Source organism: Scyliorhinus torazame, chromosome 20, assembly GCF_047496885.1.
Source record: "Scyliorhinus torazame isolate Kashiwa2021f chromosome 20, sScyTor2.1, whole genome shotgun sequence".
NCBI lineage: Eukaryota > Metazoa > Chordata > Chondrichthyes > Carcharhiniformes > Scyliorhinidae > Scyliorhinus > Scyliorhinus torazame.
This window is the reverse complement of record NC_092726.1, coordinates 18,234,083-18,250,061: the sequence shown is the minus strand read 5'-3', so window position 1 is coordinate 18,250,061 and position 15,979 is coordinate 18,234,083. Positions and strand designations below refer to the sequence as shown.

Below are 15,979 nucleotides of genomic sequence, written 5' to 3'. Positions count from 1 at the left end.
AAAGGAGTTCCAGGAATTTGCCCAACCATCTTCAGCTGCTTCATCAATAACCTCCCTTCCATCATAAGGTCAGAAGTGGGGACGTTCACTGATGATTGCACATTATTCAGCACCATTCGCAACTCATCAGATAGTGACGCAGTCCATGTCCCAATGCAGCAAACCTGGACAATATCCAGGCTTGGGCTGACAATTGGCAAATTACCTTTGTGCCATACAAGTGTCAGGCAATGGCCATCTCCTACAAAAGGATATAACCATCGCCCCTTGACATTCAATGGCATTACCGTAGGATTCTTAGCCTTTGACCTGCCCTGGTAGCGACAATATTAATATGGATAGTCCAGTTCAGTTTCTGATCAATGGTAACCACCAGGATGTTGAGTTGTAGAGGAGTCCGCAATGGTAATGCCATTGAATGTCATGGGGCGATGGTTATATCCTTTTGTAGGAGATGGTCATTGCCTGACACTTGTATGGCACAAAGGTAATTTGCCACTTGTCAGCCCACGCCTGGATAAGCAGCTTGCTATACCTTGGCATGATGGACATTCTCTCCCCTCTAACATGTTTTGGTGATGGATGCCGCGAGTGGTTCTAGCAAGCAAATTTCTGTGTAAGCTTATGATTAAATAGCTTGTACCTGCTGCCCTTTTCAGATAAACCTATAAAGCAAATACATGATTTGGATCTATTAGGATCCCAGACAAGGGGCGGGTTTCTCCAACCCCCCGCCAGGTCGGAGAATCGCTGGGGTGCGGCGTGAATCCCGCCCCCACCGGCCACCGAATTCTCCGGCACCGGAGATTCGGCGGGGGCGGGAATTGCGCCGCACCGGTCGGCGGGCCCACCCCAGCGATTCTCCGGCCCGCGATGGGCCGAAGTCCCGCTGCTTCTATGCCAGTCCCGCCGGCATCAATGGAACTCGGGACCTGGCAGCGCGGGTGAGCACCGGGATCCTTGGGGGGCTGGGAGGGGCACGCGGGGCGATCTGACCCCCAGGGGTGCCCCCACGGTGGCCTGGCCTGCGATCGGGGCCCACCGATCCGCGGGCGGGTCTGTGCCATGGGGGCATTCTTTTCCTACACGCCGACCATCAGCCTCCGCCATGGCCGACGCACAGGTGACACCCCCCCCCCCAGCATGCGCAGGGATGACGTTAGCAGCCGCTGATGCTCCTGTGCATGCGTGGACCCGCGCCGGTGGAGTCCCTTCGGCCCCGGCTGGCGTGGTGCCAAAGTCCTTCCACGCCAGCCAGCGGGACGCCAACCACTCCGCGACGGGCCTAGCCCCTAAAGGTGCGGGCCTAGCCACTAAAGGTGTGGAGGATTCCACACCTTTGGGGCGACCCGATGCTGGAGTGGTTCACGCCACTCCGTCCCGCCGGGACCCCCAACCCACCGGGTACGGGAGAATCCCATCCACGATCCCAACAGTGGCTAGGATACCGGACCAAAAGCGCAATATTTTAGTTTATTTTTTAAGACTGTACGGAAATAATCTTTTATTCCAAGAGTGATTGCACGAAATATAGGGATTTGGTATTTTAAAACACAAATCTATTATGGATACAATATTAAACTCTTTAACTTCACAACCCAAAAAAATATTACCTCCCCAGGGATTAAAAGGACATGAACTCTCCAGGGACTGTCTCCAGTCAAACCACAGTGCATTAGCCAAGACTGAAAAACACAGTCCTCTTGGTCAATTTCACCTACTGGCTCCTAAAAACTCCCAGGACCTGTAAAACAGGATTCCTTTTTAAAGATGACCACTGCAGTCAAACACATTCTAACCCCAGGCTTTTAACCCTTTCATTGCCCAATAGTTGTAATCCACTATTCCTAAAATTCTCCATTCGTCACAGATCCTTACTCAAATGTTCACCAAGGTAATCCAGTTGCTGGTTTGGATTAGTTTCTGCTCTTGCTTATTGCAAGCGCTTGGAGGTTTCCTTGTGCAGTCTAGGGAAGATTGGGAAAGAGACTTTGGAGCAGTTACAGGACAGAGGAATGAAGGACTGGTCAATCATGTCTGGTTTTCTAGATGGAAATTCAGGAAATTTAGTTAGAAAATTAACGATGCTGACAGATCCCTGCTGGTGCAGTTGGTGAAGGTAGCAGCCAGCACAAGACTGTTGCCTGCCCTCTGCTGAGTTAACGGAGAATTCAGCCGGGGCCTTTTCTCAGTCTGCAAAGCAAGTTAAATCCACAAAGTCCAAGGCGTCCAGCTTCATTGACGCACTTGAAATGCCAACCTCCCTCTTGGGAGTGGGTTGAGTTCACCCCAAAATCAATGGATTGGGGCCATCTTCCCAAAATACTTTCAATTATTTTGTCCATTGACTCTCCATCTGCACCCAATCCCACTCCGTTCAGCCATGTTAAAATGGTCTTTTGAACATTCTGATTTGAAATGTTCCTCCTCTGTACCTAGAGGGGGAAAAAAGGCAAGCTTAATCTTTAGAAAGTCCAAAGTTTTGGTTTGAAAAGAAGAACCAAAAATAAAAAACCTTTTCTGTCAGTTGAGAAAAGTGTTCTGGTAATCACCTGGAGGGTACAATGGGGGTTGTGGGGGAGCATTAAAGCAAGGCTTGCTTCTTTTTCACTGTGAAATTGCACACGACAAGTAAAATAAATAACTGTGCAGTAAGAGGCTGGCGTCTGCTGAATCAGCATGTGACGTAAATAGCTCTGAGCAGTGTCTGTCAGGAGAACTGTAATCCAGCACTGCAGCACAATCAATCTTTCACTGCACTCCAGCTGATGGAACCATTAAACAGTGTCTTGCATGAGCCACCTGTGTACACAAGTTGTCATACCAGTCAAACAGTGTGGTTCCACTGAGTCTGAGCCAAGTCCGGATGTCGGGCTCTCAGCTTCACCCAATTTGCTGGTCTATTCGCAGTGAGGAAATGTGGTTCCGTGAGTTAGCACTCCTGCTTGAGTCATAAGTGTGTGCGGTTTCCAATCCCACCACAGGGTGAAAATCTAGGCTGACATTCTTGTGCAGTGCTGGGAGAGGTTTGCAGTATTGGAGGTATTATGTTTTGCATTAAAAGTTAAACCAAGGCCGCATCTCGCCTCCTCACAGGAGAGCTTTCCCAGTACCTTGGCCAATATTTGCCCCTCAATCCATGTAAATTAAACCAGATTATAAAGTCATGGCCGTATTTCCTACATTACCAATGGTGACTAATCAATAGTACTTCATTGGCTGCAAAGTGCTTTGAGATGTCCTAAGATCATTAAAGACACTACATAAATGCAGGCATTTCTGTTGGTCTGCTGGATAAATACATCACCCTGGTGTCCTAAACCATAAATATTACGAAGATCCCTGTCTGCATTTGTTGGTTGGTCATCTTCCCGAATGGTGTGGAAGGGAGGTCACTCCTAGTGATTATCCAGTAAACCCTGAGAATTGGACAGGCTAAACATAGAGTAGTCCTTGGTGCTCACATAGCTTGCTAACCTGCGACATTTGGGCAGACAAGAGCAGCTGGAGATTTGGTAAGGTGTTGCCACTCGGAACTCCAGACCGGGACCGAGGACCTCTGGAAACGGGGTGAACCTATTTTCTAAGTAATAAAATAATGTGAGCATTCGTAATGCTCACATCCAACCAGTGGATGATTGGTTTGATGTTGTCTTTCACCTAGTCTACGTAATCTCCTGTTTCAGAATTTACTCTATCTTTAATTTGACCTCTTTGAAGAAGCTATTATTTCCTCTGGAGAATTCCTTTTTTTCATTCAGCGTCAACTTTTGTAGTCTGATTAATTGTTCGATTTATACTTCTGTTCAGCATGGGAACATTTTCCTACTTTCAAAACACTAAGTGCAGGTATTGATTCTGTAGTTGTAACTAGCTTGACAATAAACAGTTGTTGCTGTTTCTCACCACCTTGTTTGCCTGCTTCTTTCCAGCAGAATTGGATGTATGTCCACCATGTGACAATGAGATGAATACAGACATTATTCTGGATCACCTCTGTGCAAGCGAATTTGGTAAGTTGCGTTCACCATTAACGGACCCAATCAAGCCTGTGTTTAACCTCTTTTCCCAGATACGTTTTATTCTGTCAACTTAATTGCCGACACTGAGGGTTTTGAAATGTGTGGGGGAACCCTCTGAGTTCAATTTTGTTTTTGGTGGGTGGTGGGATGAATTTCAGCCTTCTGTACCATGTTGCTAATGGTATTTCCAGTAGATGAAGGGGAGTTTGTCTATTTCATCTCAGAAGCTCAGGGGCTGTGGCTGTAGTTTCCCAGGCTTTCCCAGGAGAGCTGAGGTGACAGAAGATCCCTTGTTGCAACTGCCTTGCTGCCAGCTGATGCACCTGTCAGAAGACCCTGTGTTCCAAACTGTGCTACCTTTAGGGAGACTTTGATAGAATCTAAACCACATCATCAGAGGTTCACCAGTCAGAGCCTTGGTACAGCTATTCTTACATGTTCTTACATGTGTTAATAGATATTGCAGTGCCAGCAACCTGGATTCATTAAGACTGGGAGACTGTAAGGGGGTGTGCCGAACCTTTCCATCTTGGAGAATAACGTTTGAATATGGGATCTGAGCCTTGGTTAATGCTGCTGATAATGCAGCACACCCTCAGCAAGGGGTAAAGCGCTCTGATCCTGAGGTGAGATTTAAACTCACAAGGACTTGACTTGGACACAAGTGTACGCCCAAATGAGTCAAAGCAACACCTAGCCAAGTACTGAGAGGAAGTCATTTGTTCCTTCTTGGGCAGGTGTGGGAATGAGGAGCACAGAGAGTATGGCTTGGAGGCCGAAAAGCTGAGACAAGTTCCATTTATGTTGCTCTCTCGATGCGGGATGGTTGAGGATCAGGAAATATTTACTCCTGGAGCTCATATGTCAGTTTTGAAAGATTCATGGTTGCATCAAGAGATTGATGAGTTCCATGATGGAGGTGCTCTGAGCTTTCTCTTATCTATTACATTGTCAGCCTTTTCTCCTTGCTGCTTTCTTCCTGTGTCTAATGTTTCCAATTTGTGCTGTACATCTCCCTCAGCTTCTGTCTCGAGAAATCTCTCGCCAACCCGCACTTCTTTCCTTCAGGAACTTGCCACTGTCTTTTCATCCAGCTCTCTTTGCCAACGGAACCAGATCCTCATCTCATTGGAAAGCCATGGGAATGGGGAGAATGGGAGGGTAGCAAGAGGGAATGGGGCTAGTTGGCACGTAAACACCTTTGGTCCCCCTGCATAAGCTTGATGGAAAGGGGTGCTGGTAGGCATGTAGTTGTTGTTTATTTACTTCATTTGCGGGATTTTGAAGAATTTGTTCGTGGCATATGGGCATCAGTGGCTGGGTCATTGTTGCCCTTGAGAAGATGTTGGTGAGTTGCCTTCTTGAACTGCTGCAGTCCATGTGCTGAAGGTACACCCCAAGCGGGAGGAGTTCTTGGATTTTAACCCAGCGACAGTGAAGCAACGGCAATGTGGTCCCAAATCAGGCTAGTGTGTGACTTGGAGATGATGATGTTCCCGTGCACCTGTTATTGCCTAGGAATGAATATGGGTGTAAAATCTGTTGATTTTCAGAATGTGTTGGGGGGGGGGGGGGATAATATTTCAGTATGTACAGATCAAGTTATTTCATATTATTACACATTTAATTCTTACATAGTCATTATGCTTTCTGTCACAGAAGCAGTATCCTACAGAAATTCCCAATTTGCTGATATGCAATGAGAATGATTGTTTTGTTGCAACGTGATTGGGCAGAGCCTGTTTTTTCTGTGCAAATTAAAAAAAAAAAATTCAGAGTATCCAATTCATTTTTTCCAATTAAGGGGCAATTTAGCATGGCCAATCCACCGAACCTACACATCTTTTGGGTTGTGGGGGTGAAAGCCACACAAACACGGGGCGAATGTGCAAACTCCACACGGACAGTGACCTAGAGCAGGGATCAAACCTGGGACCTCGGCGCCGTGAGGCCGCAGTGCTAACCACTGCGCCACAGTGCTGACCATTTTCTGTGCAAAATGATGAGTACAGTAAAGTGGCAAATTGGAAAAGACAAAAACACAGCAATTGAACTAATAAGAACATTGTCAAATGGTAGGCACTCAATATAAATGTCAGACTTGTTTTCAGGAAGATATTTTATTTCCTTGTGAAGCATCTGCTTTCATTAAGACGATCACCGGTATGTTAAGGGCATGGACGTATCCGTGAAACCACTCCTGTTTTTTGAAATTTGAGTTGATAGCCAAGAGCTTTGTCTGCAGGTAGCACATGATGGTAAATTGTAGACCTGCCATTCATGAGACCTGTGGGCAAAGCTCGCTGACCCACAAATTGACCATCAAATATTGGTGACTCTGTACATATGATATATGAAGCGGGCAATATCAATTCAGCTGTCGATAGGATTTTCATTTCCATTGAAGTTACTGTATCGATCTCATCCAAAAATGCCACTCAAAGTCAGAATTAACCCCTGTTATCTTTCAGTCATGCTGTTCAAACTAATTTATCATATCTCCAATGTGGTCTGCAATAAACTTGACAGATTTGCCAACCCAGAAGAGTTTTGTTAACGAAAGATATGAAGAGATATGGGAGAAGGTTTGCAGATTAGATATGGTTCCATTGAATGGTGGAACAGGCTCGAGGGGCTGGATGGCCTCTTCCTGTTACTGTCATTCAGTAATAATACAAAAAGTAACATGGGCCTAAATTATAGGCTTCTTTATCTCTTTTTAGTCTAAATGGCCAATGTGTTTAAAACTATCACACTGACAACATGGGCGTCATTCTCCGACCCCCCGCCGGGTCGGAGAATGGCCGTTGGCCGCCGTGAATCCCGCCCCCGCCCCCGCCGAAGTCTCCGCTCCCGGAGATTGGGCGGGGGCGGGAATCCAGCCGCGCCGGTTGGCGGGACCCCCCGCTGGATTCTCCGGCCCGGATGGGCCGAAGTCCCGCCCAGAAACTGCCTGTCCCGCCGGCGTAAATCAAACCTGGTATTTACCGGCGGGACCAGGCGGCGTGGGCGGGCTCCGGGGTCCTGGGGGGGGGGCGCGGGGCGATCTGACCCCGGGGGGTGCCCCCACGGTGGCCTGGCCCGCGATCGGGGCCCACCGATCCGCGGGCGGGCCTGTGCCGTGGGGGCACTCTTTCCCTTCCGCCTCCGCTACGGCCTCCACCATGGCGGAGGCGGAAGAGACTCTCCCCACTGCGCATGCGCGGGAAACTTTCGGCGGCCGCTGACGCTCCCGCGCATGCGCCGCATTTCCGCGCCAGCTGGCGGGGCAACAAACGCCATTTCCGCCAGCTGGCGGGGCGGAAATCCCTCCGGCGTCGGCCTAGCCCCTCAATGTTGGGGCTAGGCCGCCAAAGATGCGGAGACTTCCGCACCTTTTTGCCGGCGCGATGCCCGTCTGATTTGCGCCAGCTTTGGCGCCAGTCGGCGGGCATCCCGCCGTTGGGGGAGAATTTCGCCCGAGATTCCTAAATAGTATTTTTGGTGTTTAAAGTGGTATTTAACAGAGCTAAATGTTTATACACAGTGATCAGAAGTGTCACTTCAATTAAAATGCTACAGCAGGAATCACATCTGTCCAACTATAAACCACTTCTGTTTGACAGACTCTCAAAGACTAAAGCTTATTAAAGTGTGATTTTAACAGCTTAGGAACAGTGTGTGTCAGGCAAATTGCCATTTATTTTGGCCCTGCTCCTCCTTATTCACTGACAGTGAAGATTCTGCAGATACTGCCTGTTAGCTCCTCGCACTATTTTCAAATATTCACTGTCTTAAATTCTGTCTATTTTATGTCTTTAAAACTTCTTTTGGCGGCAGATATACTGATACTAATTGAAGTTTCACTCCTGATTTTTACTCATCACAGTCGGTTTTCTTCCTTTCTCCTTCAGAACGGAGTGTGATGTCCAGGCTTTTACCAATATCCAGTGTCTTGTTCAAGTGGCTATACATCTGAGCCAAGCTCAGATGACAATGATTTATATAGCGCTTTTAATGCATAAGATTCCACAAAGCTTTACTGAAAAATAATGAAAGGAATTAAATGCTGAACTGTGGGGAAGTGACTAAAGATCAGAGAAATGGGTGGTGAAGAAATAAGGAAATGATTGAGTGTGTTGGGGTGTGCATTGAGGAGTTTGAGTGAGCGTGGTCAAGTCAACTGAAATCTCTGTTGACAATGGTGAAGTGAGATGAGGGGAGATGCACACTGAATGAGAGTTGAAGGACTGATGGGTGGGTGAAGGGATGTCAGGGAGGGTGGTGCTGTACACTGGTGGGGGGGGGGGGGGGGTGGGCGGAGATTCAAAAGTGCAAATATCAGACTGGAAATCTGTTTTGATTGTGGTATGGTGCTGTTTTAAGTAGCCTGGCAAACATCCTATAAACATTCGCTTTCCTCCCTTTTGCCCCCACAAAAGGCTCTTCCCACTGCTGATGTGACTATTCTTCAGATTATAGACCAGCAAGCAGCACCTAATTCACAGCAATTTGAATGAGAAATGCACAGTTTTGTGGCAGGGGTTTGGCTACACTTGTTTCAGAAATAGCCACCTTATGTTAAAAACAGGTGTGGTAAATGGCTCAATGTGCACAATGTTGGGTCATTTCATATCGAGACTGGCTTAACAATAAGTGAAAGGAAAAGCCGTAATCCTTGCTTTGTAGGTGGCAGCTTCAAACAATTGGTTTAAGCACTACTGTCTATCAGTGAACCTCAGGTAATCTGCCAAGCAAGGACTGCATCTGATTTCAGAAGAACATTTGTAAAGGGATCTGAGAAAGAATTTTAAGCTACAATTTAAGTGGGTCACAGATCAGTTTCTTGCTTTATACACATATTAGAGGAGCATTATCCAATATGGTGGCAGCACACAACTGGTGCGGAACAAGTGTGCATGGTTATCTGTGATATTGGACACTGAGGAGTGTGCGTGTGTCTGTGCGTATGTGTGGTGTGATCGAATTCCAACGCCATGGCAGAGTAACTCTATCCAAACCAGAAAGCTCCTTGATGTCTGGTCTGCCCTTTTATCTGATCTTTGATAGGACAGAGGTGCTGGATCACCCTTGTGTTCAAATATCTGAAAACTATAATTGTTTTGGGCCCATGGGATCTCGATGGAGGATCAGCTGTGGTGGTGTGAGGAGAATCCAGCTGGGCTGGGATCCAAGTCAAATCAAGGTGGCCATCAACTGTGGAACTGCACATACAAGTGAGCCAGTTTGTTCTTTTATTAAGGGAATGAAGCAGAGAAAGTCGAATGAGTGCAACCTTTCAAGGTCTGCACTGGGAAGTTCTCAGTTTTTGGAGTGGGACCTGGTGAAAGAGTTAAATCAGAGGTGTAGCAGTAGTCTCGCTATAGTCGAGCAATTAAATGCAATCTAAGCAAGTGGCCACACTTTTGATGAATTAGTCTGGATCGATTTTGCTGCATGTGGTTTGTGACCCATGAAAACCTTTTCACACTGAACACTGCTCCTTCTGTTCCTCCACATGTGTTGGGTTTTGAAAAGAAAATGAGAAAAATTCAACACAAAACCCACAATGTTTTAGTTACCTGAGACACTTCAGAAACATTTTAAATAAGTCACTCTTGGCCTTTTCACCAGCATCAGCATATATTTAATTTGGAACAAATTGTACTTTCCATGGCAGCAGTCCGAAGTTCCCTTTTTCACTGCCATCCTCTTCTGTCTTGTCTTTGTCCAAACAGGCCTCAATTGACAGGTCACTGCCACATTACTGTTGGTGGCCAATCTTGCTTGGGCACAGGCAGTACCACCAGATCATTCAGCCGAGGTCAATCCTACCCTACCTCAACCAATAAAGGTCATGGCTGGCTTGCGAAAGCTGACAACCAATTGTTATGCCTATGACCCAGTAACATGCTGTCTAACTGAGCACAAAGTTAAAATCAACTTTTAAAAATTAAATTTAGAGTTCCCAATTCTTTTTTTTTCCAATTAAGAGACAATCCACCTAACTGTGGGTTGTGGAGGTGAAACCCACGCAGACACGGGGAGAATGTGCAAACTCCACACGGACAGTGACCCAGGACCAGGATCGAACCCAGGTCCTCAGTGTCGTGAGGCAGCAGTGCTAACCCAAAGTGGGTAATCAATGTTGAAGTTTCCTTGTCTCTATGTCACCATGGAGCATTGCCAAATGTCTCACTGAGAGCCTGTGACATCTTTGTTTTCAGGAAATGGTCTCCACTCTCATTATCTTTGGGACTCCCATTATTTGCCTGAGATTAGCCAGCAAGATTTTACTAATGCTCAGCTGACTCTGCCCAGGAGAAAGTGGCCTTATATATATTTTCTTTGTGGAAGGACAGCATGATGGCGCAGTGGTTAGCACTGCTGCCTCACGGCGCTGAGGTCCCAGTTACGATCTGGGTCATTGTCCGTGTGGAGTTTGCACATTCTCCCTGTGTTTGTGTGGGTTTCGCCCACACAACACAAAGATGTGCAAGGTAGGTGGATTGGACATGCTAAATTGCCCCTGAATTGGAGAAAAATGAATTGGGTACTATAAATTTATATTAAAAAAATATATTTTTTTTGTGGGGAAGGGTCTTGCATTCACTGTGACTGCCTGCGGCAAGGGTTACATCAATGCAAACTACTATTACTAATTCGTTGGTCGCCATTCCTGCAAAACAAATGAAACGATAAGGAATCAAAGCAACTTTCAAGTGGAATCACCAGATGTGGGTGAGAATCTGACACACACTTCACAGGGTCAATCAGGAAAAAATTTACTTCCCCATCGAATCACATATAAAAAAAAAATTTAGAGAGCCCAAATAATTTTTTCCAATTAAGTGGCAATTTAGCATGGCCAATCCATCTACTCTGCACATCCTTTTAAAGAAAAAAAAACTGAAATCATGAACAAAGCTGCATAAAGATGATTTTTGTTAATTGTGCCAATGCAAATCAGGATGTAAAGCCCATGTGTGTTCATGCAGGGAAGTACTGGCTAATAAAAGTTATAAATCCTCAAAACTTTAAAGGCCTTTGAAGACTGGCCAGTCAGAGAATAAACCTCTAGATTTTTTTCAAGGGATGCAGCAAGAACTTATATCATGATTTAACACTGAATGACAAAGCAACTGAGATCACGAGGACCAAGTAGGCTCACCTGTCGTATTAAAGTTAAACAAAAATGGTGTGTTGCAATGTGGATTCCAGGAAAAAATGTTTGAAAAACATTGCTTTAAGCCACCAGGCATTTGTATTCATACCACAGATACAATTGGAACAGAAAACAATAAATCCTGCCAATATGGCACACAGCTGCGAGTGAAATATTTTAACAATCCATTTTGGATTAAAAAAAACAAATATTTTATTTCATTGCTATTTCACATTGCAACTGAATCTTTTTTTGAACAGTAGACTGATAAGGCTGGTAACTTGGTAATTCAGCACTTTTTCCAGACACTCAAAAGTGAAACACTATGCAGTGAAAATGAAGGTGCTGTTTGTATGTAGTTTGAAAAGAGCACTCAGTTAAACTGCGCAAGCACATAATAAAACCACTTTTGTTCCTGCCACAGTCTCGCTCGTGATGAGTGTTCTTGTCAGCTAGTTTATTACTTGTCTCACTCTTTTTCCGTCAAACATACCAGGAGTCTAAACACACTGCCTTGCTCAGATTTAACACAATGCAGTTCCACATCTTGAATTTACTGCCTTTTTAAAGGACGCTGAACCCCGGAGAGAGATTGTGATTGCTACAGTTTTATTTTGGAAAGGAACCTCTGTGACTGGTTAAAACCCATGGTGCAGAACTTGGCCAAGGTAGTGGAAGAAGAGGCAGTAAATCTAAAAGTAGTGCCTCACTGATGCCAGGGGTTTTAAGTTGCTGTTATGGTGGACTGGGACCATGGTGCAACAAAGTCTTGTTCCCACAAAGGACCGGGAAGCCAAATCTAAGAGGTGCACTTAAAGCTTGACAAATACAAGAAAGAACTTCAGCAAGAGTATGCTGAAAAGTCTGAATTGTGCCAATTAAAAATGTGTGCAAATGTAGTCCATGCGGAGCTGCAGGCCAAAGCCATGATTTACAAACCCTTCAGTCCTTCCCACAGCACATGCACAATTGCAATTTTGCAATATGTTTACCATAATCTCATTGCCTTCTGTGGCAATGTCGTTCCCCCCTTTGCATCCCTCACTGCATTATTCCCTGACGACTTGCACACAGGCAGCTCAGTGACTGGATACAAGAAGGTACACCCGAATGGGCAGGCTGGCTTGTTTCTCACTTGAGAACAATGTTGCCCCTCTGGCACCTCTTTTGAAAAGGTCAAACATCTCTTTGTTGTCCAATTCATTGCTGACGGGAGAAAGATTGAAAGAAGCAAGTTGAGCAGATAGGATGTTGAATTGTTTTCAGTTTGTTTGCAAGCTCCCGAGAATCCTGCAAACATTCTGGGAACCAAAACCTTTTCATCATGTTGCTTGGCCTCAGTAACTGTAGAAAATGGCTACTTTTCTGTAGAAATTGGCCCTATTTTTAAGGCTTCACAAAACATCTAGTCCCGTTGACCGAATTTAAAATGTTGGGCACGATCCAATGGCCACACAGAGCCAGAAAAGCAGCTCGCGCGATGCAATGTGATTTCGCGGGTCGGTGTGATGTAAGATCACTTTTAGGCAAATCTGCATATTAGGACGAGACAGCTAGTCTCATGTTAATGTGCAGGTTCCCAAGATACCTGAGGCGGGGGGATTCATCCCCTTCGCCTCAGAGACCTCGCGAGTGCGTTTGGGCTGGGGAGGGGGTGTCCGGGATTGCTTCGGGGGCCTCGGAGGGGCCTCCTAGCTCCCCAGTGCACAAAATGGGTCTATTTGCGGCCTTGGATGTGCATTCCCCGCTGAGGCCCCTTGTACAACGCGGGTTGCTAAATGCGCTCGCTATGAGATTTTGTTCCCATTTAGTTGAATCAAGCCTGTAACCAACAGAAGCATTTTCCCCTCCACGAAATATTGGGTCATCTTTGGCGACTGGAAAAAATACACAACTTTGTTCGCAGAGGAATTGCATACATTGAGCTATTAATCTTCTCTTTCCACCACCGTTCTCCCCCTGCCCCCCCATCCCCCCTCCGGTCCTTCTCATGTTTACTCCACCCCTGGGGAATGGTTTTGCAAAGACTTGCCTTTTCATGACTAATTAAGAAATATGCAACTGGTTCCATGCACTTATTGAGCTGACGTTGCGACATCTGAATGTATTCGTTTCAGCTGAATTGACCCAAGGATTGTCCTACTTTATTTATTTATTTTTGGTGGGGAGGGGGATAAGTAAGGGCTATATTTGTTTTTCCAGCATTGAAACAGTATCAACTTGGAACCCGATCTGTTTTCACTGGCTTCTTCGTGACTGACACCACTTCTTTAGCTCCTCTAACTTTGGTTACAAGCCAGAACTCACTCAAGGCTGAGTGGCTGTGCCAACTTTTGCAGATGAAATTTTGCCTCGTTTGTCGCATGTCATAAAATGAAAAAGAACAACATGCATTTATATGGTTCCTTCCACAGCTTTAGAATTTCACAAAGCACCTTGTACTCAATGAAATGCTTTTGAAGTGCTGCTGTCACTTGTCCTGTAAGAATGAAAGCAGCAAATGTATTCACAGCAATGTCCCACAAATAGTGACTAACGATCAATTTTCCAGATGTTGATTAAACTTTGAAAATTGGCTGGCACAATGGAGCAAACTCCTCTGCTCTTGTTTGAAATTTTGCTGCTGTATCTTTTTTCTTCACCTGAGAAGGCAGATGGGACCTCTGTTTAATGTATCTCCCAAAAGACGGCACCCCTGACAATGCTGTGTTCCCTCAATGCTGGCACTAACCTTCAATATGGAATTTCTGCTCAAGTCTGAGCCGGACTTGAACCGACAACCTTTTCACTCGTACCACGAGCCACGGCTGAGGCATACGGTTGTAGTTTTTGAACAGGTTGACACCTCTTGGTCACAAAGAGAGAGGCCATGCCATTGTTTCTGAACCTGGGAAGTACATTTGGAACATGTTGGGGGGCTTGGAAACACAAGGCATAGAAGATACAGTTTTTAAAAAAAAATTATTTTTATTAAAAGTTTTCATAAAATATCAAGAACAAAATGAGAAAGAAAAAAGAACCCAACAGGGTTAAGTACAAAACACAATCTAAAAAAGAAACCCCCAAACCCCTCTCCCCTGTACCTAAATAATAAATTAACATTAACACCCCGACTTAAGACAACAGGTGTATACACCCCCTCAGACCCTTCCAGTGTAAATAACATAAACAAAAATAAAGTAAACCCCCCCCCCCACCCCCCGAGCTGCTGCTGCCATTGACCAATGTCTATCGTTCTGCCAGAAAGTCTAAGAACGGTTGCCACCGCCTAAAGAACCCGCGTACCGACCCTCTCAAGGCGAATTTCACCCTCTCCAATTTAATGAACCCTGCCATATCGCTGATCCAGGATTCCACGCTTGGGGGCCTCGTATCTTTCCACTGAAGGAGAATTCTTCGCCGGGCTACCAGGGATGCAAAGGCCAGAATTCCGGCCTCTTTCGCCTCCTGCACTCCCGGCTCCTCTGCCACCCCAAATATTGCGAGCCCCCAGCCCGGTCTGACCCTGGATCCTACCACCCTCGACACACCGTCCTCGCTACGCCTTTCCAAAATTCCTCCAGCACTGGGCATGCCCAGAACATATGTGTGATTTGCTGGGCTCCCTGAGCACCTAACACACCTGTCCTCAACCCTAAAGAACCGGCTCATCCTTGTCCCGGTCATGTGTGCCCTGTGCAGTACCTTAAACTGTATGAGGCCGAGCCTCGCGCACGAAGAGGAAGAGTTCACCCTCCCTAGGGCATCTGCCCACGTCCCCTCTTCAATCTCCTCTCCCAACTCCTCCTCCCACTTACCTTTCAACTCCACCACCAAGGCCTCCTCCTCCTCCTGCATCACCTGGTAAGTTTCCGAGATCTTCCCCACTCCCACCCACCCCCCCGAGAGCACCCTGTCCTGTACTGTGTGTGGCAGTAGCCATGGGAATTCCACCACCTGCCGTCTGGCAAACGCCCTTCCCTGTAAGTACCTGAAGGTGTTCCCCGGGGGGGAGCCCATACTTCTCCAGCTCACCCAAGCTCGCGAACTTCCCGTCCACAAACAGGTCCCCCCAACTTTCGTATCCCTGCCCTGTGCCACCCCGAAAACCCTCCACCTGTTCTTCCTGGGGCGAACCGGTGGTTCCCCCGTATTGGGGTCCGCACCGAGGGCCTAACTTCCCCCCTATGCCGCCTCCACTGCCCCCAAATTTTGAGGGCCGCCACCACCACCGGGCTCGTGGTATACCTCCTTGGAGGGAGCGGCAGCGGCGCCGTTGCCAGCGTCCCCCAGACCCGTACCCACACAGGACGCTGTCTCCAGCCTCTTCCATGCAGCCCCCTCCCCCTCCATCGCCCATTTGCACACCATTGTCGCATTGGCGGCCCAGTAGTACCCACAGAGGTTTGGCAGCGCCAGCCCCCCCATCCCTACTCCGCTCCAGGAACACCCTTCTCACCCTCGGAGTCCCTCGCGCCCACACAAACCCCATTATACTCCTGTTAACCCGCCTGAAAAAAGCCTTTTGATAAACACGGGGAGGCACTGGAACAGGAACAAAAACCTTGGGAGCACCGTCATTTTGATTGACTGCACTCTACCCGCCAGGGACAGCAGCAACGCGTCCCACCTCTTGAACTCCTCCTCCATTTGCTCCACCAGCCTTGTAAAGTTAAGCCTATGCAGGGCCCCCCAGCTCCTGGCCACCTGGACCCCCAAATATCTGAAGCTCCTCTCCGTCCTTTTTAGTGGGAGCTTGCCAATCCCCTCTCCTGGTCCCCTGGATGAACTACGAACAGTTCGCTCTTCCCCATATTGAGCTTGTATCCCGAAA

The 15,979-nt window shown here is 46.9% G+C and overlaps 1 protein-coding gene across 2 annotated transcripts in view; it reads left to right on the top strand.

The window, feature by feature from the left end:
* LOC140396926 (secreted frizzled-related protein 1-like) overlaps positions 1–15,979 on the top strand; it is a 125,165-nt gene that overhangs the window by 17,621 nt on the left and 91,565 nt on the right. The window contains exon 2 of one of the 2 annotated variants that reach the window (XM_072485859.1): positions 3,933–4,013. In XM_072485859.1, coding sequence (XP_072341960.1) covers positions 3,933–4,013 — 81 coding nt within the window. The remainder of the gene's footprint in view (positions 1–3,932; positions 4,014–15,979) is intronic. The other variant, XM_072485860.1, reaches the window with a different exon arrangement.